We start from the raw sequence: 27,380 nt of genomic DNA on the forward strand, positions 1-27,380 counted from the left end.
GCGTGACTTACGTTCCCTGTAGGTTTGCAGGCAAAATGGTCCCTCCAAAGTTTCAGTAAAGCCCGCACAAGGGCTGACCTGCTCTGAGGCACTGGGATCCCCCCCTCCTACTGGGAGGACACTGGAGCTGAGAGCATGGCCCCCCTTCCCTCCACCCCTTCCTCAGGCAGAAGAACAAAAGGTGAGGGGGCTGTGGCTGCCAGTGGTGAGGAAAATAAGGGCAGACAGGGTGAGCTTAGGAGGGAGGGCTTGTAGTAGCCCAGGTGGGTAATGATTGAACACAAGGCAAGTGTACCTCAGACTAATCTACTGTCTCTTTTCCCTCTCTCCTTAGGATCATGTACAGGCAGATGACAACAATCCCAGGCTGATAACTAGTTGCATTAGGAACCAGGAAGTCATTTTAGCACAAAATTGAAGGCTTTTTTGTTCCTTCTGGATCATCAACTTTTGTGCTGGTCAATAGATGACGCCAGCTGTGACTCCCATGGGCGTCAATGCGGCTCCTTTCAGTGCCAAATATTTACCACGCAGGGTTAGTTTAAGCTTACGTCACCGGCCAGGATTAGACTTTTACTTGTCTACCTTGCACCGGGGACAGAGGCCAGTGTCACTTCTGAATGTGTGTATGGTCAGGGGGAGGGTTGGGAGGCAGTGAAATGTGTTCCTATGATCCCTGCCCTTGTTCTTCAGAGGGTCAGAGTGTGCATAGTCCCAGTGTCGGACTGGGCCGGCTGGACAACGGGAAAAAATCTGATGGGCCTCCGCTGACCGAGCAATGTTCCCCTGATCAGGCATACCCTTAAATAAATGTTTTGCTGCTGCACCCGCCACACCGGTGTTCTCGCAGAGGGAAGCTTGGAGGGGCCTTCATGTGGCAGTCCCAGTGGGCCCCCATTACTCCAGCCCGACCCTGTATAGTAATGATGTGCGGGCCGACCCGATACTCGCAGGTTGGCGGGTTCAGGCCGACCTTGCACGCTTCTTCACGGGTGGCGGGCGGGTGCCGGCTTCCTACTTCCGGGTTCATCTTTTATAGACACTGCGCCTGCTCGCACCGCCCCTTTTGTGACGTCATCGGCAGTGCAGGTCAGCGCAGCTCTAAAAGCAACCCGGAAATGTGGATGCGGACTAAGGGAGGGCGGGTTAGGGTTGGGTGCGGGTCGGGGGAAATCCCAACCCACACATCACTACTGTATAGTCCTGTTGGTTTTTTGTTAATTCAGTAAAGCATATGTCCTTCACAGATTCTGCCGCAGCACTGCTTCTGTGTAATTATTCCAACTTTAAAATATGTTAAATCTTGTTATATTTATTATGGCTTGTGTGCTCAGAGAGTGGGGTACTCCAAGGACTGTAACAAGGTGAGAGGGGAAGGAGGGGAGAAGGATGGCAGGCAGGGGCACCAAGCCAAGTAGAACACCATTACATTTGTGACCCTCTCTCTCTCAGCTGGGCCTTCATGATGGTGACTCATAAAAAAGGATTGTGTTGTTAAATTACAACTAAAATGTTGTGATTAAAGAAATGAGCATCTGCTGAACATTAAATTGATGGTTAATGAACATAAATTACTTACAGTTTATCCACATGAGATAGTTTGAGAACGCAGTGGTGTTCATATAAGAATCACTTATGCAGGCATAGGTACTATTTGGACATAGGGATACTGTCATGGGAAAATAATTATTTTTCAAAATGAATCAGTCAGGGCCTGAACTAGGGGTAGGCAGAAGAGGCAGCTGCCTAGGGCGCAACAATTGGGGGGCGCTGGGCAGTTGCTTCTTCTGCCTACCCCTAGACCAGACTCACCTGCTCACCAGACACAACTTGCCGATCTAAAACGGTAGCAGCGCTGCACATGCATGTAAGCATGTGACGTCGCTGAGTATGCACATAGGCGTGTAACGTCACTGAGTATGCGCATAGACATGTAACGTCACTGCGCATGTGCATAAGCGTGTGACGTTACCGCGCTTGCGACAGGGGTAGTTGGGGCGAGCTGGGCAGCTGAGTCGCCTAGGGCGCACGGCTTGCCTGGCCCGCCTCTGGAATCAGTTAATAGTGCTGCTCCAGCAGAATTCTGCACTGAAATCCATTTCTCAAAAGAGCAAACAGATTTTTTTATATTCAATTTTGAAATCTGACACGGGGCTAGACATATTGTCAATTTCCCAGCTGCCCCCAGTCATGTGACTTGTGCTCTGATAAACTTCAATCACTCTTTACGGCTGTACTGCAAGTTGGAGTGATATCACCCCCCTCCCCAGCATCTTAACAAAAGAACAATGGTAAGGTAAACAGATAACAGCTCCCTAACACAAGATAACAGCTGCCTGGTAGATCTAAGAACAGCACTCAATAGTAAAAACCCATGTCCCACTGAGACACATTCAGTTACATTGAGAAGGAAAAACAGCAGCCTGCCAGAAAGCATTATTCTCCTAAAGTGCAGGCACAAGTCACATGACCAGGGGCAGCTGGGAAACTGACAAAATATCTAGCCCCATGTCAGATTTCAAAATTGAATATAAAAAAATCTGTTTGCTCTTTTGAGAAATGGATTTCAGTGCAGAAGTCTGCTGGAGTAGCACTATTAACTGATGTGTTTTGAAAAAAAAAACATGTTTTCTGATGACAGGATCCCTTTAAAGATTTAAGAAACTCCCAGGAAGTAAATCTAGCCAGAGTCCCTTTCCAGCTGAGTGTCCCTTAATTTTAAAGAAGGAATTGCCTGGGAGAACTACCTTCAGTTCATAAAGCCTGATTGGAGCCAAGTGCTGCACTTGCCAAGCTTTCCTCTTACACCTCTAAGGTCAACTGTGACAGGAGCTACACTGTCACTCTAATCTAATAGCTCATTCATGGGTCCCTGCTTCCTGACTTCAGTAAGGGGTTGGTTCCCTTAGGGCACACTTCTTTACTGAGGCCTTCTGCCCCAGGCTTCCCAGTAGCTTCCACCACTGCTAACAAGGGGAGTGCAAAGAGGAAGAGCCATGTGCTGCCTCACATTAAATAAACTATAATCAGGAAGCAGGTACCGCAGACTTTCCTAGCCAATAGGAGAAATTAACCCCATGGGTCCTTGCATTAATACTACTTACTCTGGCTGCCTCCTTGCCTATACCAAAAGCTTCAATTACACTTGCAGGATATTGTACCCATTAGAATTTCCATTTTGATTACTTTGTCAAAAAGTGGCCAGCATGTTCCTAGGTGGGAAATCAGTATTTCATATATACACTCGTTTACAATACAGCATTTAAGAACGCAAGGCCTAAGGGTTGGACTACATGGACGTTTGCATCCGATAATCGTGTCGCGTCGGATCAACGCTGCGACTTTATCCGACAATGCATTCACTTACCTTATTTCCGTCACAGGCGTTTGGTCGCAGCTCGTTGGATCGCGCCAAAAACGTCCATGTAGTCCTACCCTAAGACATTTATAAATACGAGGCACCTGGGCAGTTACAGCAACCAATCAATGTCTCGTAAGTAATTCAGTATATATATATGCAAGTGCCATACAGGGTTTACTTTCATGTGGTATGGTGGCTTATCAACTTTATGATAATAACTTTGTAACTAAAACCCCCTGTTTTTGTAAACACATGCACTTGCATATATATATATTGAATTACTTATGAGACGGGACCAGGGAATGGGCATTGATTAATTGGCCAATAAGTAACACTTCCATTGCATTTAAACACATTTTAACTCACATTTTAACACACCCACAACCCCCCTATTTTGTATATTGCTAAAAATATGTTGAAGGTTTTTTTTTATATACCTGTGAGCAGGGCCGCCATCAAAAATCCTAGGGCCCCATACAACAAAATTTCCTGGGCTGCGCCCACCACAGGCCCCACCTACAGGTCCACCCCCCACCACACAGTAAAAAAAAAACCATTGGTGGCTAGGGTTCCCACATGTTAATAAAAAATAAAAAAACATTTGTGGTCAGGCCCCCCATTAAAAAATATTTGTGGCTATGACCCACATGGGAAAAAAATTTGTTGGCCAGGGGCCCCCCCCACATTATAAGAAAATTGGTCATGTGACTTGTGCTCTGATAAACTTCAATCACTCTTTACGGCTGTACTGCAAGTTGGAGTGATATCACCCCCCTCCCCAGCATCTTAACAAAAGAACAATGGTAAGGTAAACAGATAACAGCTCCCTAACACAAGATAACAGCTGCCTGGTAGATCTAAGAACAGCACTCAATAGTAAAAACCCATGTCCCACTGAGACACATTCAGTTACATTGAGAAGGAAAAACAGCAGCCTGCCAGAAAGCATTATTCTCCTAAAGTGCAGGCACAAGTCACATATACAGGGGCAGCTGGGAAACTGACAAAATATCTAGCCCCATGTCAGATTTCAAAATTGAATATAAAAAAATCTGTTTGCTCTTTTGAGAAATGGATTTCAGTGCAGAAGTCTGCTGGAGTAGCGCTATTAACTGATGTGTTTTGAAAAAAAAACATGTTTTCTGATGACAGGATCCCTTTAAAGATTTAAGAAACTCCCAGGAAGAAAATCTAGCCAGAGTCCCTTTCCAGCTGAGTGTCCCTTAATTTAAAGAAGGAATTGCCTGGGAGAACTACCTTCAGTTCATAAAGCCTGATTGGAGCCAAGTGCTGCACTTGCCAAGCTTTCCTCTTACACCTCTAAGGTCAACTGTGACAGGAGCTACACTGTCACTCTAATCTAATAGCTCATTCATGGGTCCCTGCTTCCTGACTTCAGTAAGGGGTTGGTTCCCTTAGGGCACACTTCTTTACTGAGGCCTTCTGCCCCAGGCTTCCCAGTAGCTTCCACCCCTGCTAACAAGGGGAGTGCAAAGAGGAAGAGCCATGTGCTGCCTCACATTAAATAAACTATAGTCAGGAAGCAGGTACCGCAGACTTCCCTAGCCAATAGGAGAAATTAACCCCATGGGTCCTTGCATTAATACTACTTACTCTGGCTGCCTCCTTGCCTATACCAAAAGCTTCAATTACACTTGCAGGATATTGTACCCATTAGAATTTCCATTTTGATTACTTTGTCAAAAAGTGGCCAGCATGTTCCTAGGTGGGAAATCAGTATTTCATATATACACTCGTTTACAATACAGCATTTAAGAACGCAAGGCCTAAGGGTTGGACTACATGGACGTTTGCATCCGATAGTCGTGTCGCGTCGGATCAACGCTGCGACTTTATCCGACAATGTATTCACTTAGGCGTTTGGTCGCAGCTCGTTGGATCGCGCCAAAAACGTCCATGTAGTCCTACCCTAAGACATTTATAAATACGAGGCACCTGGGCAGTTACAGCAACCAATCAATGTCTCGTAAGTAATTCAGTATATATATATGCAATTGCCATACAGGGTTTACTTTCATGTGGTATGGTGGCTTATCAACTTTATGATAATAACTTTGTAACTAAAACCCCCTGTTTTTGTAAACACATGCACTTGCATATATATATATTGAATTACTTATGAGACGGGACCAGGGAATGGGCATTGATTAATTGGCCAATAAGTAACACTTCCATTGTATTTAAACACATTTTAACTCACATTTTAACACACCCACAACCCCCCTATTTTGTATATTGTTAAAAATATGTTGAAGGTTTTTTTTTATATACCTGTGAGCAGGGCCGCCATCAAAAATCCTAGGGCCCCATACAACAAAATTTCCTGGGCTGCGCCCACCACAGGCCCCACCTACAGGTCCACCCTCCCCACCCCACAGGTCCACCCCCCACCACACAGTAAAAAAAAAACCATTGGTGGCTAGGGTTCCCACATGTTAATAAAAAATAAAAAAACATTTGTGGTCAGGCCCCCCATTAAAAAATATTTGTGGCTATGACCCACATGGGAAAAAAATTTGGTGGCCAGGGGCCCCCCCCCCCCCACATTATAAGAAAATTGGTGGTCAGGGCCCCCCTTAAATGTCCATGTAAAAAAACTTGCCCTCCCCCCAGAAGTTTAAAAAAAATTGGTGCCCAGGGCCCCACCACACAACAGGGACCACAAAGGGTTACCTTTAGGGGGGCCCTGCCATGTTGCACTTACTTAATTAGCAGAGCCCCCCTGCTGTCAGTGAGCTACCAACTACAGAAGGGAGGAGGGGAGCACAGGTGGCTGCATCTTCTTCCAGTGACAGCATTTTCTTCCCTTATTGGTCACAGAATTTCAAGTCCCGGTAAAGCTGCATGGTGATTGGATGAGCTGGAGGGGAAGTTCAAATCTCAGCTATCCAATCCCTGAGCAGTTAAACCGGGACTTAAACTCTGTGACCAATAAGGGAAAGTAATGGACAGAAGATAACTCCCCCTGTGCTCCTGCCCTGCCTTCCCGAAGTCGGCCATGCCCCCCTTACCCTCGGGGGCCCCTACAACTCTCCCCCCTGTCCCCCTCTGATGGCGGCCCTGCCTGTGAGTCTCTTGCATCAACTATGGAGAAATCATCCAATAGTCTAACGTGGCTTAACTGACAGATATTTTTTTTAACCAATAAGTAATGAAGAAGGTTACTGAATGTTTCAAAATATACACAGGGAGTTGCTTAGCCCATGAGTGGACAAGGGTCCATGTTGAAGGACCCTTGGAAATAGCAGCCATTTCAATGAAAGGCATTTCACTGGCATTACAGAGCCAGGTTTGGGTTTAGGGGTTGGTTGATTAGCAGCAGTGTGCGTCTGGCCAGGCATGGAAAGTTGGCAAAATATTGCAAGCATGTTCCTAGCATGTTTCTTGTTTTGAAACCATGCCTGCCTGCAGTTCAACCTCGGTATTACCTCTCTGCCCCACCACTGTTCCCATCCAACGTTTTGTTCTATTATTGTTGTTGAGGTTGGTGGATTATTTTGTCCAGAGGAAAGGGGGGGTCCACTACCTAATTGGGTTCCGTTTAAGCTTAGCACTATTTAGGAAAGGTCTCCCTTTCAGCCTAGCTCACTGCAGAATCACAGTGTGTGAGGGGGATAAAAACAGCAGTTTTACATGAGTATCTCCAGAGAGGTTCTGTGAATGTACAATAAGAATTCCCAGGTTCTGCTGGGTGAGATTGCTGCTGTTGCCCTTTCCATCATTTCCCAGCTGAAGCTGAGCAGCAGTGGTACCTAGACTAATTCTGCAGCTTCCTTAGAGGACAATGCACCCTGCATAGAGCTGCCAGCCCTAGAGCTGACTGTCAGCTGCTGGTTCTCTGAGCCCACATGGAGGAGTTACACTGAACATAACTTACCCTCCGGTGCTGAATTACTGAAGGAGACACAGAACGAAATGTGGGGGGAAGGGAAAGAAGCCATTTTAATTGCATTATCTCATCTGATCGCTGTGCTTAATTCCCCACTTCCTAGGCTTCCGCTCTGATGCTATATGGAAAACTATTTATATGCTGGATTCCTCTACAACATCGCTGGCTCCTCGGGTGAGTTCCTGTGTGGCATCAGATGAGAGATGCCGATAGAGAAATACTGTCAGACTTATAGTAATGCCATTATTACTGCCTCATAGTCTGTTTCAGAAATGAATGCAATTTCAGAGGTAAAGCACCTCAACGTGGGCAATTTGTCATAATAATATGCAGACCCTGATCTTAACCTCATATGAAGAAGTGGCATGTAAAAAATAATTGTCCATCGGCATTTATTTGTTCTTTTAAACTCCTGCTAACTTTATAAAATGTAGTTATTGGTGGCAGTGACAGCTATCTTTTAGGGGTTGTATTAGGGGCAGACTTGAAGATACTCCTTGCCCTCAAAACTTCAGCCTGTGGTGTAACATTAGAGACAGCAGGTCTAGAGATCCTGATGGGAATTCTGACTGATACTGCATTTCAATATTTGTGTGTGAAACAGATCATCTTCCTGTTAGTTTTGGGTATGAGGATTGATCACTTCAAATAATAGAAAGGACACATTTCTAATATAAGCCCTACTTGTGGTTCACACCATACTGCCATATATATTGCCATTTAAGTGAAATTGTATGATTTAACCCTATTGCAGTAATTGTGATTCCAAGCATTTCTACCTCACATCTGATTCAGCATTAAATTGCACAATGTTGAAGTCCCTGCATCTGAGTTGCTGCTACAGAATCATCATGGGATCTGAAACTGCTTATTCTGTGCTTTTTATTCCTTGTAGTTTTTTATCTGATCCAAGGAAAACTGCAGGTGACTCACTGCTGGTCTCTCTGAACTACACTGATACCAAGAATTGAACCAATGGCTGCTAAAAATCACCAGAGACGAAGTAAGTAGCACCAGAAAATGCAAAGATCAAGCATCCCAATCTAAGAAAAGAATCGCAGTCACTGGGGATAATTTACCATTAATAGACAGTCCTGCACCAAACCTAGCAAGCATTCACCAATTAGCCCTCAGAAAAGTGAATCAGATAGAATAAGGAAATATAGGATTATATTTATCAAAGAGTGAAGTTAATAGTGAAGTTCCGCCACTAGAGTGAAATTCCGCCACTCTCCATTCATTTCTATGGTATTTTTATCGGTGTATTTATCAAAGGGTGAACTTTCACTTTCACCCATTGATAAATACGCCTTTCAAAATACCATAGAAATGAATTGAGAGCAGCGGAATTTCACTCTAGTGGCGGAACTTCACTCTTTGATAAATTTACCCCAATGTATACACCATACCCATATGGAACATCACCACTTGTATGAGAAATAGGGTTTCAGGTGTCTTTTATAGATTTCTGACTTTCATTACAGTCCAAAAGGGAGATGACTCTTATGATATCTCAGTCCCTTTTGAAGAGAGTCTGCGCAGAGAATGTGGATCCTTATACAGTCTCAGCTCCCAGCAGAATAACTCAGAAGGTAAGCGCAATCTAGCAGTGTCCTACTTTCTGTGTGATGTACAAAGTGTATGTATTACAGAGATTATGTAATATCCAAAATGGCAAATGATAGCAACTGCATCAGTATTAATTAGGGCGATCCCCTTTATTCTATTTTTAGATAGCCCCCAACCTACCCCACCCCAGTGTGGCAGTACCTGCAGCTTTGGGCACTTTTGTTCTGTCTGTATTTTAGGTACTTGCTGTTGTTGTCTTTCAAACAAGTGAGATGCACATCAAGTCAATAGAGGGATCTAATCAAAGCCGAGTTCATTCCTATCAAAGCCAAGCTCATAGCAAGAAGCAGCATAGCAATCTTTTAGAACACTGGAGCCTGGATCTGCAGTTTTATCTGCGCTATTTTAATTGGTCTGGTGGCTTGTACTAAAAACGTGGTGGCTCCACCAAGGACTGCCAGCAAAAACTGCAGGTCAATGTTCTACATTACCCTTTACATAAGTGTCACAGACTCACAGCATCTTTGTGGAAAAGGCAGCAGCATGTGCTCTTCTGATATAGACTGAGGTCCATGTATCACCAGGATAGACCAAAAGAGAACATTTTATTGGTATGCATGAGGTTGGTGGTATAATCAGAAGATTATTGTGATACTAAATAAAAATCACCCTATTACATTGCAGCCAGTAACCTTATCTCCCAACTACAATACTTCAAAAATGAGAAATTGCATGGCAAATGAAAACATGGGCCCAGCTAATTTAATTAATTCATTATTTAGTATGAACATAACTATAATATAATCACTATTTAAGACATCTATTTTTATTAAACCAAAACTCTTCATATGGAGCTGAGGAATTAGCTTTTTAACCCCGGGGCTCTCATTCTCTGAATAACCCAAGGCTTTTGAATTTGTTTTTATGGTATGGCCTGTGTCAGGCTCATCACAAGCCTTCTCTGTCGAATTTGATTGAGGCTATAAACAACTTCTGATTTGCTGAAGGGGCTAGTCATGCACAGTTTTAGTAATTTTAAGATATTGTTCAAGTAGAAGTTAACCACAGGCTGTTTTTCATAAGTTCTATCTTCACTACAGACTCACAGACCACAAGATTTGTGTTCAACATTCTGAATGAACAAAGGCTTTGCCTGATAATATTTGTTGAATTGGGTCGTTTCAAATTAATGGTAGACCCTAGCTTTGCTTGTTGCACTATTTTCCATAAGTATGAAAAGTGATGGTGCTGTTGTCCAGGTCATTTTCTATATCTCCTGGAATGTCTCTAGCTTGCTATAGGTTGGAACCCATCTGCCCAATGGCGAGTTCTATCAGACACTTTTGTGCATTTATTTGCTTAAAGAACTTGTCAAGTCATCTTCTGGCCTTTTCATTTTTCAGCATAAGAGACAACTTGATATTAAGGCAACATTAATTAGTGTCTCTACGTTTGCTCCAGCTGCCTTCTGAAATGCTATATAGGTATAGGTATGGGATCCAGAATGCTCAGGACCTGTGGTTTTCTGAGGTCTTTCTGAAATAACTTGTGTAATAATTTTTAAAAAATGAATTATTTGATTAAAATGGAGTGTATGGGAGATGGCCTTCCTGTAATTTGAAGATATTGGATAACACATTTGAAGATATTGGATCCCATATCTGTATAGAAATTCCATGTTGTAAAACTGTGGGCACATGTTTATGACTTATTGTAGATTAATGGATATCACTTGTTCTTTTTCTTTATAGCCTAAGCCAGTGATCCCCAACCAGTAGCTCGTGAGCAACATGTTGCTCTCCGATCCCTTGGATGTTGCTCTCAGGGTCCTCAAAGCAGGGGCTTATTTTTAATTCCTGACTTGAAAGCAAGTTTTAATTACATAAAAACTAAGTATAGTGCCAAGTTGAGCCCTCTTGTAGGCTGCCAGTCCACATAGGGGCTACCAAATAGCCAATCATAGACCTTATTTGGCACCCCAGGAGACATTTTCATGCTTGTGTTGCTCCACAACTCTTTTTACATTTGAATGTGGCTCATGGGTAAAAAAGGTTGGGGACCCCTGGCCTAAGCAGACCATCAGCATTTTGGCTCTATTGTTGCCATTCTGATATTGTGGGGGTCTAACATATTAGCACCCCAGTATATTATCCTTTCCACGTCTAACAAGAATATTTTCTACTGAACATTTAAATACTTGGGCCTTAATTTGTTTCAGGGAGCTACATCCCAGCATGACTCTTGTTGGCACTGGCTTTTAAAATCGAATATATAACCTTGAGCTATACTTATGCTAGAAGAAAGCAGAGACAAGTTTATTTAATGTTATCTTAAAAAATCTGACCTCAAATGCCCAGGCTTTGCTGATGCTGTGTATGCTTGTGGTTTATAAACATGTACATCGAAGCATCAGCAAAGCCTGGGCTGCTTGAATTACAGCGTTTCAAATATTTATTTAGGATACTATATGGGGTTAAGTCCACACCCTTTTTGTGACAAAATTAAACAATTATCCGTTATCCAAATAGCTCTGAATTATATAATAGCCATCTTCTAAAGAGTTTTATAATTCAGATTTTTAAAAATGGTTTCCTTGTCTATGCTGCATCACTTTCTATTGGTAGAAACACATTCATATTGGTTTTATTGAATGTTTAAATTATTTTTAGCAGACCTAAGGTGTGATAATTGAAATTATGGAAAGATCCCTTATCCAGAAAACCCAAGGTCCCAGTGAGTAGTTAAAATTACATTCTCATTCCTCCTAGCAATTGAATTTATCATTTTGATGATAGTTCCGCTTTTGCTCAATGGTGGGCCATTTTAAGTTTATAAATAATTAGAAAAAGAAATACCTAATTGTCCTGATGTAAGTGGCACAATAGCAAATCACCAACCTCCCAATGGTGCAAGGCTTATGGGAAGGTTGTAGGTGGATTAGAGACATGTCTGAGAATAATTAGTCGTGGATGGGGTTGATCTAAGTGTGCTGATTTTCGTTTTTAGGGTAGGTATGAGAAAATGCTGACAAAATGTACAGTAAATTATTATGTTAAATGAGCTTTAAAGAATGAATATTTTTCACTAAAATTATACTTTCTATCAACCTAGTAAATATTGATTACTAGTGCTTCCCCCTACATTTTGATTTGAAACAAAAGTGAAACCTAAATAACAATGTGTAGTTAATATTATAATTAAAACAAACTTTTTTAAAGAAAACAAACTTTCTTGTTCAGTTGAATGAAATTAGCTATGATATCAGGATTGCTAGTCCAGGTCTGGATGCTTTTTATCCCAATGAGACATGAGCATGGGGGATTTATGAGTCTGTTTTCAAATGGTGGTAACCTTGCACTGGTGGTAACAGGAAGGATTTCTGCACTTAAAGGGATCCATGTTTTTTTTCAAAAAAAATCTCCACCAGAATTCTGAACTGAAATCCATTTCTCAAAAGAGCAAACAGATTTTTTTATATTAAATTTTGAAATCTGACATGGGGCTAGACATTTTGTCAATTTCCCAGCTGCCCCCAGTCATGTGTAAAGCTGCGTATCTTGACAGCGCTATATAAATAAATGATGATGATGTGACTTGTGCCTGCACTTTAGGAGAGAAATGCTTTCTGGCAGGCTGCTGTTTTTCCTTCTCAATGTAACTGAATGTGTCTCAGTGGGACATGGGTTTTTACTATTGAATGCTGTTCTTAGATCTACCAGGCAGCTGTTATCTTGTGTTAGGGAGCTGCTATCTGGTTACCTTACCATTGTTCTTTTGTTAGGCTGCTGGGGGAAAAAGGGAGGGGGGTGATATTACTCTAACTTGCAGTACAGCAGTAAAGAGTGATTGAAGTTTATCAGAGCACAAGTCACATATGAGCACAAGTCACATTGAAAATTTTTTTTTTCCCTTGACAGTATCCCTTTAAGCTTGCATGTTTTATGCAGCCAGCACTGCAGCACCACCAAATAACATTGGCATGGTTATTGTACTGATTACAGAGATATCCGAGTCGCATACCCCCTCCATCATACTAATGAACAGCATGAACGCTCAGCTTCACATGGCTCTGGAGAGGAATTCATGGCTGCAGAAGAGAATTGAAGACCTAGAGGAAGAGAGGGACTTTCTCCGATGTCAGCTGGACAAATTTATTTCCTCTACCAAATCAGATTCTGGTAATAAGCTGCCCCATTACTACAAAACTGTGCTCATTTTTACATTTATTGCTGTTTTCTCAGACCTATCCACAATGAAACACTGCCCCATACAGGTTGCAATCCAAAGGTTCCGGTCAGTCAAGGTATCGGTAATTCCTTTTGTTTTTAGTAGCTTCTTATCTTCTGTGTAAGATCGCTTTAGGAATGTTCTCTTGATTTATGAATACACTATGTTTTTTAATACAGGTATTGGACCTGTTATCCGGAAACCCGTTATCCAGAAAGCTCCAAATTACGGAAACGTCATCTCCCATAGACTCCATTTTATCCAAGTTTTTTAAAAAAAATAGTTTTTCTCTGAAATAATAGAACAGTACCTTGTACTTGATCCAAACTAAGATATAATTAATCTTTATTGGAGGTAAAATCAACCTATTGGGTTTATTTAATGATTTTCCAGTAGGTTTAATGTATGAAGATCCAAATTATGGAAAGATCCATTATCCGGAAAGCACTAGGTCCCAAGCATTCTGGACAACACATCCCATACCTGTACTATAAATCATATAGACAACCACATCTTTCTTCATGTTCCTTTTCTTCCATGCACTAGTTACACTGCTTACATCATTAGCATATACTGTACATTCTCATTATACTGGCCACTGTGCTTTTGAGCCAGAAATTTATTCAAAATTGCTCCCTCAAGCTGTTGTTGTGGTTCCCAACAGGCTCATTTTGGATATTGTTGGCACATTTTGATTACCGCCAACTGAGGTTGTTGGGTAATATGAGAGACAGAGGTGGGAACCCTTCATGCAACAGAACATGAAAGTTATTTTTAGTTGAGCTGTTTGAAGGCAAAAATGTTTATTTAATCCAGTCTTTCATATTTTTTTTTTACAGAAGACCATTCTAGAGTAAAACAAACCAACTGGCGTTCGGAAGGAAAAGAGTGTTGTAATGAGGATCTGACTGACAATGAAAGTATGGTGTCTGTAAGTGCCTATTCTGAAGAAGGTGATACTTTGGCCGACACTAAGAGGCAAAAGCAAAAAGGAAATTGCTATAAGAAGGTGTTCTGCAAGCCAAAGATCAGGGAGAGACAAAGAGGTGAGTTGGATTATCATTTAAACGTATTAATGCTTATACCCCCAGGTGTTTGTGAGTCCTTGTTACATTAACTACTTTAGCCAAAAATGCACGATTCTAGGCATTAGAATTTATCATTTTCCTAACTATAACTTTAACATATTAAGTAGAGCTTTACAGATGCTGTTCTGCATTCACACGTGTCTTTGTCAAGCCCAGACTGGCTGTAAATCTGTAAATTGGCCAATGCCATATTGGGGCTGTGTGGGGCTGTTGGGGCATTTGTGTACTTAAAATGCCAGGACATGCAGAATTTTAATTATTGTTTTTTTTAAAAAATGTAATCCGTGACCCCAACACTGTACAGTTAGCAATACTAACCCCCAGAGTTTAATGGCTGGCAGTTGGTCAAAGCAGCCCCTAGGGTGCCCAATGAACTTTTAATTAGGGGCCCCAATTGAAGGGAGCCTATCTGCTAAGTAGTATGGAAAACCCTATGATTACCGATGGCAGCCTTGTCTGTCTGTGTGCACATTGACAGGAATGGATCTAATTGTCTCTGGGAGCACTGGACAGATTCCTTCCATAAATGTTGATTTCCCAGTATTGAATGTTCATGTATGGTGAATTTAGTGATAGGCTTTTATAATAGCCAATTCACTGTGATATTGTAAAATTTGGTCAAAGGCCATATGAAGGAAATACAGATTAAATTATTTACTAAGGCAAAAAATATATCCCTTTTGAATGGGCAAAGTTTTCATCGCCATAATTGTGTATTCAAAATTAAATGATTTAGCCCACTTACTGTGTTTAACCTTCTCCTATCTTGCCACAGTGAAAGATGCTGATGGTGTCCTTTGCCGATACAAGAAAATCCTTTCCACTTTTCAAAAGTTAAAGAGCATGAGCAGGGCCTTTGAGCACCATCGCGTAGATCGCAACACTGTAGCCCTCACTACTCCTATAGCCGAGCTCTTGATTGTTGCGCCTGAGAAAATAGCTGAGGTTGGAGAATTTGACCCATCCAAAGAGAGGCTGCTGGAATATTCTAGACGTTGCTTCTTGGCCTTTGATGAGGAGACCCTTGAGAAGGTCCAAGCACTCAAGAAAAACAAGCTACTTTTGCCCATCACCTATCGTTTTAAGCGATGATTTCCCAGCTTTGACACCACATTACAAACGAAAGACTCAATTACTTCTCTCCTATAGCTTTTATTAGGAGTTTTAACAAATAGAGGAGATCTTTTGTACTTGCAAAGCTATTTACTACTACTGTGAGTTAGGAATGTTGGCATGAGTGTGGCTTTCATTTAGCCACTTTGCTCTTCTAAATGTAAATTTCAATCTTACAATGAAACGCACTTAAGCAAAATCTCCATCAGTGTGGACGAAATATGTAAATGCTGCATTTTCTTTATTTAAGTAGGCTGTCCAACCTTCCCTTCTTACATAGTACACATCTTGTCATGTGGAGTTTCTTCACTTTTCCATTATGATCTCCTTACAAAGCTAATAGCCATGCATCAGATCAACTATATGGAAAGACTGTGGAAAGTAACAAATAACTGATACACTACAAAGCACGTGTAAATACATACTATTGTTATGGAGCCTCTCTGATTATTAAATGAATTATGTTATATACAAAATTGTGCAAATATTACGGCAAAGATTTAAGATCATCATTCACTATTTTGCTTGTCCTGTGATTTATTGTAACATCTTTTTCTCTATATACTTTCCTGCGTTTCACACTGATCAAATATTATTAGAGTTTACATTTAAAAAAATGTTTTGACATTAAAGTTTAATTTATTAATCAATGGAATGCATTATTTGACAAATATCCACATTATTGTTGTTTATACTGGTTAAACCCTTCCCCCCTCTTTAAATATGGAACAAGTGAACAACAAGGGTATGTTCTCCAAAAACTGTTACTTTTTTTTTTTTTTAACAATTCGTTTATTGAAACAAACATACATTCAGTTATCACGACTGTAGTAGATACAAGGTTTGTTCCTGTTAATATACATTACATGTAAGTAGTTCAGTTTTAACAATAAAACTTAAACAGATAACAATAACATGGTGTCTTTGTCGTTCTTCAGATTCTTGTCGTAGTCATCACTTTGCATCACTATTATTATGTTCCCTATGTTTTCCTTGTCATATTGAGTAACAAACATTACAATACAGTTCTATCCCGATACATCTGGTAAACCACGGTGCATCCACATCAATACACAGGGTTGCCATAGGTTCTCAATTTAACACAGTATAAAGACAGTGACCTTTACCCATCCCCCGTTTCCCACACATTATCGTCCCCTATGCATTGTAAGTGAAAAACCCCTCAAAGTAGTAGTGAACCAATCGATAATCCCCTTACACTCGCACATCCCACTAGCATAATATGTAAATAGAAAGGCTAGCATGAACTCAGCGTGAGCAGTCAGAGAGTCAAGGGGGATCTAGGTCAGGGTCCTCCTCAAGCCACAAGCCCCATATCTTATTAAATTTCTCAGGGCAACCCCTTTTCATGTATGTAAGTTTGTACAATGGTAGGGAGTGTTCCACCAATTGTTCCCAGTCGTTAACAGTGGGGCCATCTTCAGACTTCCATTTAATTGCAATCGATTTTTTTGCATACATACAGAGTACAGATAGTAAGGTGCGATGCGCCCTCCTCGGGGACACGTCGTCCATCTGACTTAATAAAAGTACTCTGGGTTCTAACGGTACGAAAAGGTCGGTTTTAGCCATAATAAGCTGCACGACCGCCCTCCAAAATGATTTAATGACAGGGCAATCCCACACCATATGAAAAAAGTCAGCCGGGGAGTGTCGACATCTGGGGCACTCAGAGCTAATGGCCGGATTCATTTTATGCAGCCTTTGTGGGGTAAAGTAAACTCTATGTAGGTAGTTAATTTGTGTCATTCTGTCTTTACTACTGATTACTCCTTCGAAGATGGAACACAGTGATTCTTCCCAGTGTTCCTGCGTGAGTTCTGGGATGTCCTGCTGCCACTTGGTCCACAATCTATTGAGAGGGGTACCCTTAACAGTCTGTAATTGTGAATAAAAATATGATAGAGGCTTGCCTAACACCTGTTTATGTACCCCTACCTGTAAGCTATTTAGCGTGGTGTCTACCGTGTCCCCCTGAAACTGAGTCACAAACGCGTGTCTCAATTGCAAATATCTGAAAAGCATATTATTTGGCAAAGTATAAGTTTCTTTTAGGGCCTGAAAACCAATGAGTTTACCCTCCTCTGTGATATCTGATATATATTTTATGCCATATCTCGCCCAGAGCTGAGGGTCAAAACTGTTACTTTTTGTCATCACCCTGACACTCCCCTTCATTTTATCTTTTTCCCATTTTCCTACTAAATGTTTCTCTCTTCCTGTGCCTCCCAATTAAATCAACTCTGAAACCATCTTAACAGCTTACATATTGGATAGCAACCCTCACCATGCTCTTGTTTCTGGGCTGCCTTTATATTTTCCCATAACCTTCACAGGTTTTCACACCATCTTTTCTTTATATTTCTCAATTTTTTTGGCCAAAAGCAAAGTTCCTCCTAAATATCCTTTCTCCTTTTATTCTCTTTTCATGTTACTCCTCACATTGCAGTTTCCCACTCACTGTCCTTTCACACCAATAAATCAACTTCCCAAGCCCCAAACAAGCTGCAAGCACCGAACAATGCTTGTAAGTGTCAATTTAACTGAAATCTTAGTTGAGATGGTAAGGATTATTTTTGAGAAGTCAGAATTTAGGTCACTCAGATCAATGTTCTGGGAAGACAGTGTTGATAAACAGGACAGAGATCAGGGACATGCTGTATAAGACAAAAAATCTAGACATTAGAAAGTTAGATAGGAGCTTACAGTATGGGACTAAACAAAACTAATGTTCTCAATACCATGTTATAATTCTAGGTTTTTTATTTTTATAGTTTGGATACAATCAGTTTCCATTAAACTTTATAATCACCTGAATTACTGCTCTCTATCCATATATGTATAATACTGCACAATAGCTTATACAGGTCCTGTGCTGCCCTATGCACTGGACCTGCGAATGTTTATCTGCATGGTGTCGGCAGATGTGGCGTCATGGTGCAATACACATGCGTGTGATGTCACATCCACTGTGCATTACTATTGGGACCCCCTACACACTACCTCTGCTCAGTTTGATAGTAAGGTATCCGGCAGAGGAAGTGCTTTTTTTTTTTTTTCCATATAGCCATCTGAGGGCCTCCTCCTTAAAGCTGCTGCCCTAGGCACAGGCCCTCAAGTATCTATATCAGGGGTCAGCAACCTTTACTATTAATAGAGCCATTTTGCCCCCCTCGTCCACTAAAGAAAAATAGTCTGGAGCCGCAAAACATAACACAGTTTATAAACTTTTAAAAGTTGTAACCTTTTTTTAATTTTAACTGTTACAACAACAGAATACAACAAACAGAAGTGCAGTGTGTATGTGTAAGCCTACTTTGAAATAAATTAAACACTGAATAGCCCTATTAAATGCTAGTGTTCTCATCTGTTTAATGTGACTTCTGTTCCATGCCGATCTTCCCTCTCTTGTCTTGAGTGTGTGACCGCTGTAAGGACCATGATGAATCATCTTGCTACGGCTCGGTCTTGCTTGTCACTCCAGGGATGTCTGTACAGCCCTCACACCTGCTGGCAGCTTTCCGGTCTCACACTCAAGAAGCCGCCAGCAGGTGCAGGGGCACCAAGACGACATCAGCCCCAGACTGGCAATCTGTGGGTTCTGGCAAATGCCAGAGGGGCTGCTATAAGGTGCCATAGAAAGTCAGTGTGGGCCTCTATGTACCTGAAATGCCAGGGCCTATTTTAATTCTCAGTCTGGACCTGGACAACATGACAGGCAAAGCCGCAAGACAGAGCCGCAGCAAGCAGGATGAAGAGCCGCATGAGGCTCCAGAGCCGTGGGTTGCCTACCCCTGATCTATATGGTAAATACGCCTCTGATAATACAATCAATCAGCTATGTTTCACTGTAGGCCAGGTTCAGTCTACTAAAAGACAAAGCTTACTTTGTTTGTTATCACTTGCAGTCAACACAAGATTTAAGGGAATATAATTATATAAATAATTTGTTCTTGCGGATGTCAAATAAGGGCTGTGATTGGCTATTTGCTAGTCCCTATGTGAACTGGTAGCCCACTGGACACTCTGGCCATAAATCAGTTTTTTATGCAACCAGAACTTGCCCCCAAGCCAGGAATTCAAGAAAAAGCTGCTTTGAGTCCATTGGAAGAAACAAGCAAGGGGTTGGAGAGCAAGTTCCTCACAAGCCACTGGTTAGGGATCACTGCCCTAAATATACATTGTTTGATACACTGAACATTTGCAAGCAACATAGATTCTATGTTCCTGTCAGTCAAATGTAACCCCCCCTCCGAGAATCGGGTGGTTTTGCTTGCAACGAAGAAGAGCTTTGCCCAGTTTTGTCTAGGTGTCTGATGAAATTGGTCAGATCTGGTAATTTGCCTCCCAGACCAATAGTCAGATCCGAGTAGACTTGCCAAAAAAATTCAAAACTAAAATTCTAGAGGCTCAGCAAGTGTTTGCCATATGGCTGGCTTCACCTTACTAGACATCAAGGCTTGTTTTCCAAGAATATTTATGACACAAATAAGACTGCAAATAGATCTTTTTCAGAAACTTCAGAAAGTTAAGTTAAGATGTCGCAACTGTCACGATCGCCGCCCGGAGCAGGTCCAGGAGCTCCGGGCGGCGCGTCCTCCCCTGCCGGCGTCGCTCCCAAAATGGTGGCGCCCATGGCCGCCACGTGGGTAGCGGCGCCGGCGCGATGACGTCAGCGTGTCGACGTCGGCGCAAGGATGCAGATGACGTCACTATGGCGCCAAATTCAAATATAAAAGCCATACCAAGACGCCAGAATGGCGCCCAAGTATAGGATTTGTTCCTGTGTGTTTCCTGGGTTTCCTGTCTGCTATTTTGAAGACTTATCTTGTTCCTGTTTGTTGCTGACCTCTTGCCTGGACTTTTGGACTTTGCTGATATTCTGCCTGCCCTTGAACCCTTGCCTGGACTTTGGTTATTCTTCTGGTTTACCCCTTGTTGGACACCGCGACCTTGACTCCCTTGTGGGCTTCCTCCTTGATCCTGCCAACCTCCCTGGTGGGAGCATCCCGGCTCCCTGACAGCAACGCTACCTTAAATTAAACCTCTCTAAAACTGAAATGGTTCTCTTTCCTCCAACTAACACCAGTAACATCCCAGAAGTATCCATCATAGTTAACAATTCCACTATCACCCCCTCTCCCCAGGCCCGGTGCCTTGGGGTTATCCTAGATTCTGCCCTGTCATTCACTCCTCATATCCAGTCACTTATTAAATCATGTCACTTCCACCTTAGGAACATATCCAAAATACGATCATTTATCACCCAAGATGCTGCCAAAATTCTTATTCACTCTCTCATCATATCACGTCTAGACTACTGTAACTCTCTTTTAATTGGCCTTCCCCTCCAGAGACTGTCACCTCTCCAGTCCATAATGAACACTGCTACGAGGCTCATACACCTCAACAACCGCTCCTCCTCTGCCTCGCCATTCTGTCAATCCCTGCACTGGCTTTCGTTACCTTTCAGAATCAAATTCAAATTAATGACACTGACTTTCAAAGCACTTCATAACTCTGCCCCACCCTACATCTCTGAACTCATCTCTATCGACTCACCCAACCGCTTACTACACTCCTGTACTGACCTGCTACTCAACTCTTCTCTCATTACCTCGTCATATGCTCGCATTCAAGACTTTGCAAGGGCTGCACCCCTCCTCTGGAACTCTCTCCACGGTCTGTCCGACTTTCTCCCAACCTTTCTGCTTTCAAGAAATCTCTTAAAACGCACTTCTTTCAAGAAGCCTACCCTCACTCTGCTTAACTACCAAATGCAACACCACATACAGTACCACATTTCTCACCCACTTAATTCGATCTTGCCCACTCCCACACCTTGTGTGTTACTCCCTTCCCTTTAGACTGTATGCCTATGCATAGGGCCTTCCTCACCTTTTTGTACCGGTATTGATTGTGATCTATGTAACTCCATATGTTCTATGTATATAATTCATGTGATTTAGTTGTATAATCACATTTACTTCACAGTGCTACGCAATATGTTGGCGCTATACAAATACATGTTAATAATAAATAAACTTTATCTGTTGCAGTGGCGCTTAACATATTTTGTATGTTATATATTTGACCACAAGATGGCATTGTACTTGTAAGTATGTATTTGTGTAACCCATTTGAAACCCCTTTGTCGGTGTTACACTCCACGTGTGGCGCTTACCTGATGGCCAGGGGCGCTTCTATAATGAGGCCGCCTGAGAAACTCGCCTCAGGCGGCAAAATGTGGGTCTATTCAAGGGGCGGCATTTGGACAGCTGCGGTAAGAAAAAAAAACTTGGTTTGCAAATGTAAATAAGCGCTGCGCATAATGCGCCTGCGCCTACACCTTCAGTCAGTTCCCTCCTGCTTGCTGCCGGGCTACCGCCCCTGACTTGTCCTGGCTGTGATGAGCGGAGTGCGGTGCCAGTCAGTGCGTCAACATGACGTGTGCGCTCCGCAGCTCCCTGCTTACGTGACGCCGGTGACTCTAGGGCTCAGGGCTGGGTCTGCGACTCTGTGTGTGTAGGCTTTTGGAGACTGGAGTTTGCAGTGGCTGGACCTGGTGGTGCCGTGGTGGCTGGCTGCTGCATCTGTCTAGGGCAGCAGGCACTGTGTGAGGCAGAGTTTATTTACAAGAACCAGGTACTGTACTGTACTTACAGAACGAATATTTGGAATAAATAATATAATAGCCTGTCTGTCTGTTATTTGAATTCTCCACTACCATTCCACTGTGTGTGTCATCAAAAAGCCAGTATTTATAATAAGTCACTTGCCCAGGTGCCCTCAATGCGTTACTGTATATACAAGTTACCAAAATAAAATTGTTGATAATTAATTAATAAATACTAGTGGCTTAAGTTAAAAAAAAAAAAATAAAAAAAAAAAAGTTGCATGTTCCCTGGTTAATGCATAAAGATGAAATTCAAAGTTTTTTTGGAAATTAAGGGGGGAATTTACCAAAGGGAAAATTCACCAGTGTGACGTCATTTTGGCACTTTGCCAACGGGTGCTGGCGTAAATTCGCTAGCGAAGTAGACATACTCTAGTGATATTCTGCACCCGGAGGAGGGACGTAACTACGTTAATTCACTAACTTGCGGATTTTACTGAACGTTACCTCTTGCACCAGACTTAACTCAGACCAGGCAAAGTGCAATAGAGTAGATAGGAGGATCTTAAAATATAGTTGACATTTTTTCTAAGTCCCAAAAAACGCTGGCGTCTTTTACATTTTTTGGGGGTACTCTCCTTCCCCCCTACATTTCCTAACATATGGCACCTAAACTATACACTGGGCTCATGTGTAGGGCAATATAACAACTCTATTAAAAAACTATTTTATTTAATGAATGTTTCCCAGGCTTGTGAAGTGTAATGTAGTTTATGCTGCATATATGTCAATTGTACTTGAACTTGGCGCCGTATGCAAATTAGGCATCACTGACTTAACATTTAGTATGATGTAGAGAGTGATATTCTGAGACAATTTGCAATTGTTTTTCATGTTTTATTATTTATTTGTTTTTGAGTTATTTAGCTTCAGTTTGTTCAGTCAGATTGTTGAGCTTACAAATTATTAATTTTATTTGAATCTTTACTGGTAAGTGTTCTCTATTTTTAATGACTATGGGAGTTTTATTTCCTGTACATTTCTTGTGTGATAACTGCCTAATATAGTGAATAAAGTACCCCCTCTTGTAAAATATAAGGATATTATAAGTTACCGAGGAGTTTCATGACCATAAAAAAACACGAGGCCAAAGGCCGAGTGTTTTTATACAGGTCATGGAACTCCGAGGTAACTTCTAATATCCTTATATTTTTCAACTGGGGGTACTTTATTTATTATAATACACAAGTTTCAGTGAGTCATGTGACAGAAATGACATCAGAACTCACCGTTTATAACTGATGACATCAGAACTCACCGTTTATAAGGATATAATTTACAAGATATTCATGGCTTTTGTGTATTATAGAAGAATAATTATTTAAAGGTTTTTTAATGTCTATAATTAAAAAAAAGATAGTACGAAGTATCTATCTACAAAGCATCCAAATACTTTATTAACTTTAGGGACAGCATGGTAACACATTAAGGGTAATTTACCTATCCTGTATAAGAAAGGCATGGTGTGTGGGGGAGTGACGTGGGGGCGTGGCATGGGGGGCGCATTGCCATGCTTTCGCCTCAGGCAGCAGAAAGGCCAGAATCACCCCTGCTGATGGCACGGGACAAACCTGAGCCACTCCTCAGTGGTATAGGGAGAGACTGGGTACCTGGTACTTACTAGCGCAGTGCCTCCACCTAGTGGGACCAGGAATGCCCCTACAGGTAGCCTCACTAGGAATACAGTAATAACACACACAGTATTTGTTAAACTGAATAAATGTTTATCTAAAATAAATGGGCAACTTATACATGCAGCAATCCTAACTGGTGGCAATAGGGCCTCACTAACTAATTTGCTTGCTCAATCTGTCTGACTAAATAACTGGTTAAGTCATTTAAAGTAATGGATGGTGTCATGATACAGGCCTGTAATAGTTAATAAAACAGGCCAAGGTATCATGAGAAATATTTCTGCCAACATCTAAATCAGACACATAACAGGCCTCTTTTCACTATGGTCAGAGGGGTCAGAGCTGTAATTCCCTCCTCCATGCCCTGGCTGATAAGAGCCATTCCATGGGGAGGGGGGAAGCCCAAGGAGTGAGAACTTAAAGTTCCCAGCAAGACCCTCAAAGGTGAAATAAAGGTTACACATAAGGTATACTCAAATATATTTATCCTTACAGAACCCATACCTGTTGTAACAACAGTATAACAACTTGATGATGGGTTCAAGGCTATTTCATCTTTCCAACGAGTCCAAACATGACTAGGTTTGGTACTCTGTATATTAGATGTGAATATCTGGGCAGGGGCAGCTCACACAGTATTGATGTTTAGTATCTATGGAATCCCTGAGAGAATTAATAACCAATGAATATAATATCATCTCTCTCCTATGTTCCAATAAGGAGTTATGGTCATTATATTCTTGGTCCAGTTCCTACTCACAGGAGGTCATAAAAACTCAATCTGTGTCCTGCTAGGCCACGCCCCCTTACATTCCTGAGGGAGGGGGGAGTGTGCAGTTACCTGATGCCCTGAAATCACTAATAAATAGTCAGCTCTTCTGACTAAACTTTGGATTTACTTTGGAGGACCAATTGCGATTGGAAGTTATCCCGTTTGTTTCCCCTTGCCTCCAGGACCAGGAATTCTATATCTTTGGAGTTAAGTATAGGTTTTCCATGTTTTCCCTTTTATTTTACAACTGTTTGTAATCGTATTATTGAATGTATGTCTCTTTTTGTAACATCTTTTTGTATATTGCACTGTTATACCTTTTATAATATTAAAGAGAATTTAATAAGATTGTCTTTGATGCTCTAAACGAACCTAGCCTGAAAGAGTTGAGCCTTAACCCTCTGCATACTGAAGTACTTGTTGAGTCAGTAGGAACTAACTGACTATAGTGAGAGAGTGTTAATGCATTGGTGTATTGTGAGTTATTACCTGTTAGCGAGAACAGGGGAATAGTCACACTAGGTTTCTATCGCCTGTGAATGATAGATGGTGGCAGCGAACGAGTTTTGTGGGTGTTGGTTGGTGTTTGGGGTGCTTTTGTGTTAGTCTAACCTGTGTGCAAGGTGGGTGAGAGACTGAGTGAGTGACCCCTGATAGCCACACCTAAAGTCACGTGCGGTTGGAAGTACCGTGTTCGTGACAGATTGGTAGGCAGCGGTGGCATATTTTTTATTTAGAGCATTAGTGCTTGGGTTAAGTCATTAAACCTTGCACTAAAGAACTGTAAATCCTTGCGAGGAGTTTACAGTCTTCAAAGACAAACTCAGTGCATACTATTTTTATTAAGACATACTTGCAAACAGTTTCCCTTCCCTTCTTGTTTTTCTTTTCTATCTTTTATTTTGGCAAAGTGTTGCAAGATGGCAGCATTTTACAAGAGGCAGACCAAGGAGACCCTCAAAAATCTCTGTGAGCAAAGAGGAATTGATGTAGCGGACAAATCGAAGGAAATGTTGATTTGTGCCTTGGTGGAAAAGGAGCAGCAGAACTACACACCTGAGTCAGGAGACTATGCAACTCAGGATGTCCCAGTGATGAACTCTGTTCCTGGATCCTCTCAGCGAGAGGACAGTTCTAGTTGCAGTGGGCAGGATGACAGGAATTCATCCCTGCAAGCAGCTTTGCAATTGTTGGGTTCAGATGACCCCCAGCTGCGTCTTCAACTTATCCTGCAATATCAACAGGCAGAGAGAGATGCAGCAGCTGCAGCAGCAGCAGCAGCAGAAAGACAGGCAGAAAGAGATGCAGCAGCAGCAGCAGCTGAAAGGCAAGCAGAGAGAGATGCTGCTACAGCTGAAAGACAGCATCAACTGGAGTTAGTCAAGCTCCAGAAGCAGGGATCACACTCACGGTCCGGTGAGACTCAGGAAGTACGCCCTTTAATAAACTCTGTGGATAAATTTCCAGTTATGGATAAAGATGGTGACCTGGATACCTTTTTGCGGTGCTTTGAAAGAGCTTGTAGACAGTATCACTTACCCCGTGAGCAATGGGCAAAATATCTCACCCCAGGGTTGAAAGGCAAAGCCCTGGATGCCTTTGTGGAATTACCACCAGAGTTTGATGGGGACTATGATGCTATAAAAAATGCCCTCATCAAAAAGTACCATCTTACACCAGAAGTATACCGCAAAAGATTTAGAACTGTGCAGCGCGGACCTACAGACAGCTACTCTGATGTTGTGAGTAGTCTGAGAACCGCTTTTAGATCCTGGTTGAGAGGACTCTCTGTTACATCATTTCAGTGCCTGGAAGATCTGATGATAAAGGATCAATTTTTGCAGACATGTCCTATGGACGTGAAGCAATTCATTATGGACCGCGAGCCCAAAACAGCAGATCAGGCAGCAGAGATAGCAGACACCTATGCTGCAAATAGGATGTCTGACCACCGCAGAACATCTGTACCAAGCTACAAGGAGCGATCAACAGGAGGAACCGCACACAGCAGTCTACAGTCTGGTGAGAATTCATCTTTTGGGGGGTCTGTTGCAGCTGTGGGGCAGAAGGATACCCGCCGATGTTTTTCCTGCAACCAGATGGGCCATGTGAGGACTGACTGTCCACAAAAGAAGGAACCAACTTCACCTGGACAGCCTGTTGTGATGCTTGTGTCTGGTAAGCCTGAGAATCTACATCATCATATGCAGTCTGTGATTGTGGGGGACAAAGTGACTCAGGGACTAAGAGACTCGGGATCTAATTTTTCTCTGGTGCGTCCAGAGATGTTAAACACTGGGGACATTATTCCTGGAAAGACTTTGTCTATAAAGGGAGTGGGTGGGAGCCACCCAAAGGTGCCTGTGGCAAAAGTTTTCTTGGATTGGGGTGCGGGGAGAGGTCTAAGGGAAGTGGGTGTAACTAATGAAATTCCTGTAAATGTCTTGTTGGGGAATGATTTGGGTTACATGGTAACTGCTTTTGTGCCCTATGACCAGGTCTCACTAGGTCCAGCCGCGCTGGAGTGTGGCCACCCACCTCAACAGGTAATTGTAAAAAGTACAATGCAGCAAAGTAACTGGGAGGGAGGACTGGGAGGCAGGAGCCAGAGTCAACCAGTGCCTGAACCAGTGTTGTCCCAAAGTAGGGATAAGAAGGGAGAGGGGGAGGAGAGGTTTCCCCTAGGAGTCTCCCTGGTGCAGCCCGGTAGTATACCGGCAGTGAGGGATTTCCAGCGTGTAATCCCTGATCCTGTACCCAAACTGCCTGAGGTCTTGAGTGAGGGTCAGCAGCTACGCCAAGCTCAGGAGTCAGTGCAGAAGCATGAGGGACAGGTGGTTAGGACTCAGAGTAGGGTCCTAGTGGATAATGCCACTCAGACTGGGGAGAGTGATGGTAGTAGTGGGCCAGGAATAGCTCTCATGCCAGAACCAGTACTGAGGGGCGGTCAGGTGGTCAGTACTAAGGAGGAAAGGCTGACAGTACCAGGAGTTCCTCCCAAGTCAGATA

General features: G+C 42.3%; 1 protein-coding gene across 1 annotated transcript; it reads left to right on the forward strand.

The window, feature by feature from the left end:
• Positions 1-6,933: 6,933 nt before the first annotated feature.
• Positions 6,934-15,671, forward strand: ccdc106.L (coiled-coil domain containing 106 L homeolog). Its single transcript, XM_018226200.2, has 6 exons — positions 6,934-7,445; positions 8,167-8,274; positions 8,756-8,863; positions 12,842-13,018; positions 13,907-14,113; positions 14,931-15,671. The coding sequence occupies exons 2-6, from the start codon at positions 8,247-8,249 to the stop codon at positions 15,245-15,247; spliced, it is 837 nt and encodes a 278-aa protein (XP_018081689.1). The 5' UTR covers positions 6,934-7,445; positions 8,167-8,246; the 3' UTR covers positions 15,248-15,671.
• The last annotated feature ends 11,709 nt before the right edge of the window (positions 15,672-27,380 follow it).

The sequence above is a fragment of the Xenopus laevis genome, chromosome 7L (assembly GCF_017654675.1).
Source record: "Xenopus laevis strain J_2021 chromosome 7L, Xenopus_laevis_v10.1, whole genome shotgun sequence".
Lineage (NCBI taxonomy): Eukaryota > Metazoa > Chordata > Amphibia > Anura > Pipidae > Xenopus > Xenopus laevis.

Coding starts and splice junctions, on each gene's coding strand:
- ccdc106.L (XM_018226200.2), top strand. CDS start 8,247: ATGGCTGCTAAAAATCACCAGAGACGAA. Junction 8,275..8,755: donor TAAAAATCACCAGAGACGAA/GTAAGTAGCACC, acceptor CTTTCATTACAG/TCCAAAAGGGAGATGACTCT. Junction 13,019..13,906: donor CTCTACCAAATCAGATTCTG/GTAATAAGCTGC, acceptor TTTTTTTTACAG/AAGACCATTCTAGAGTAAAA.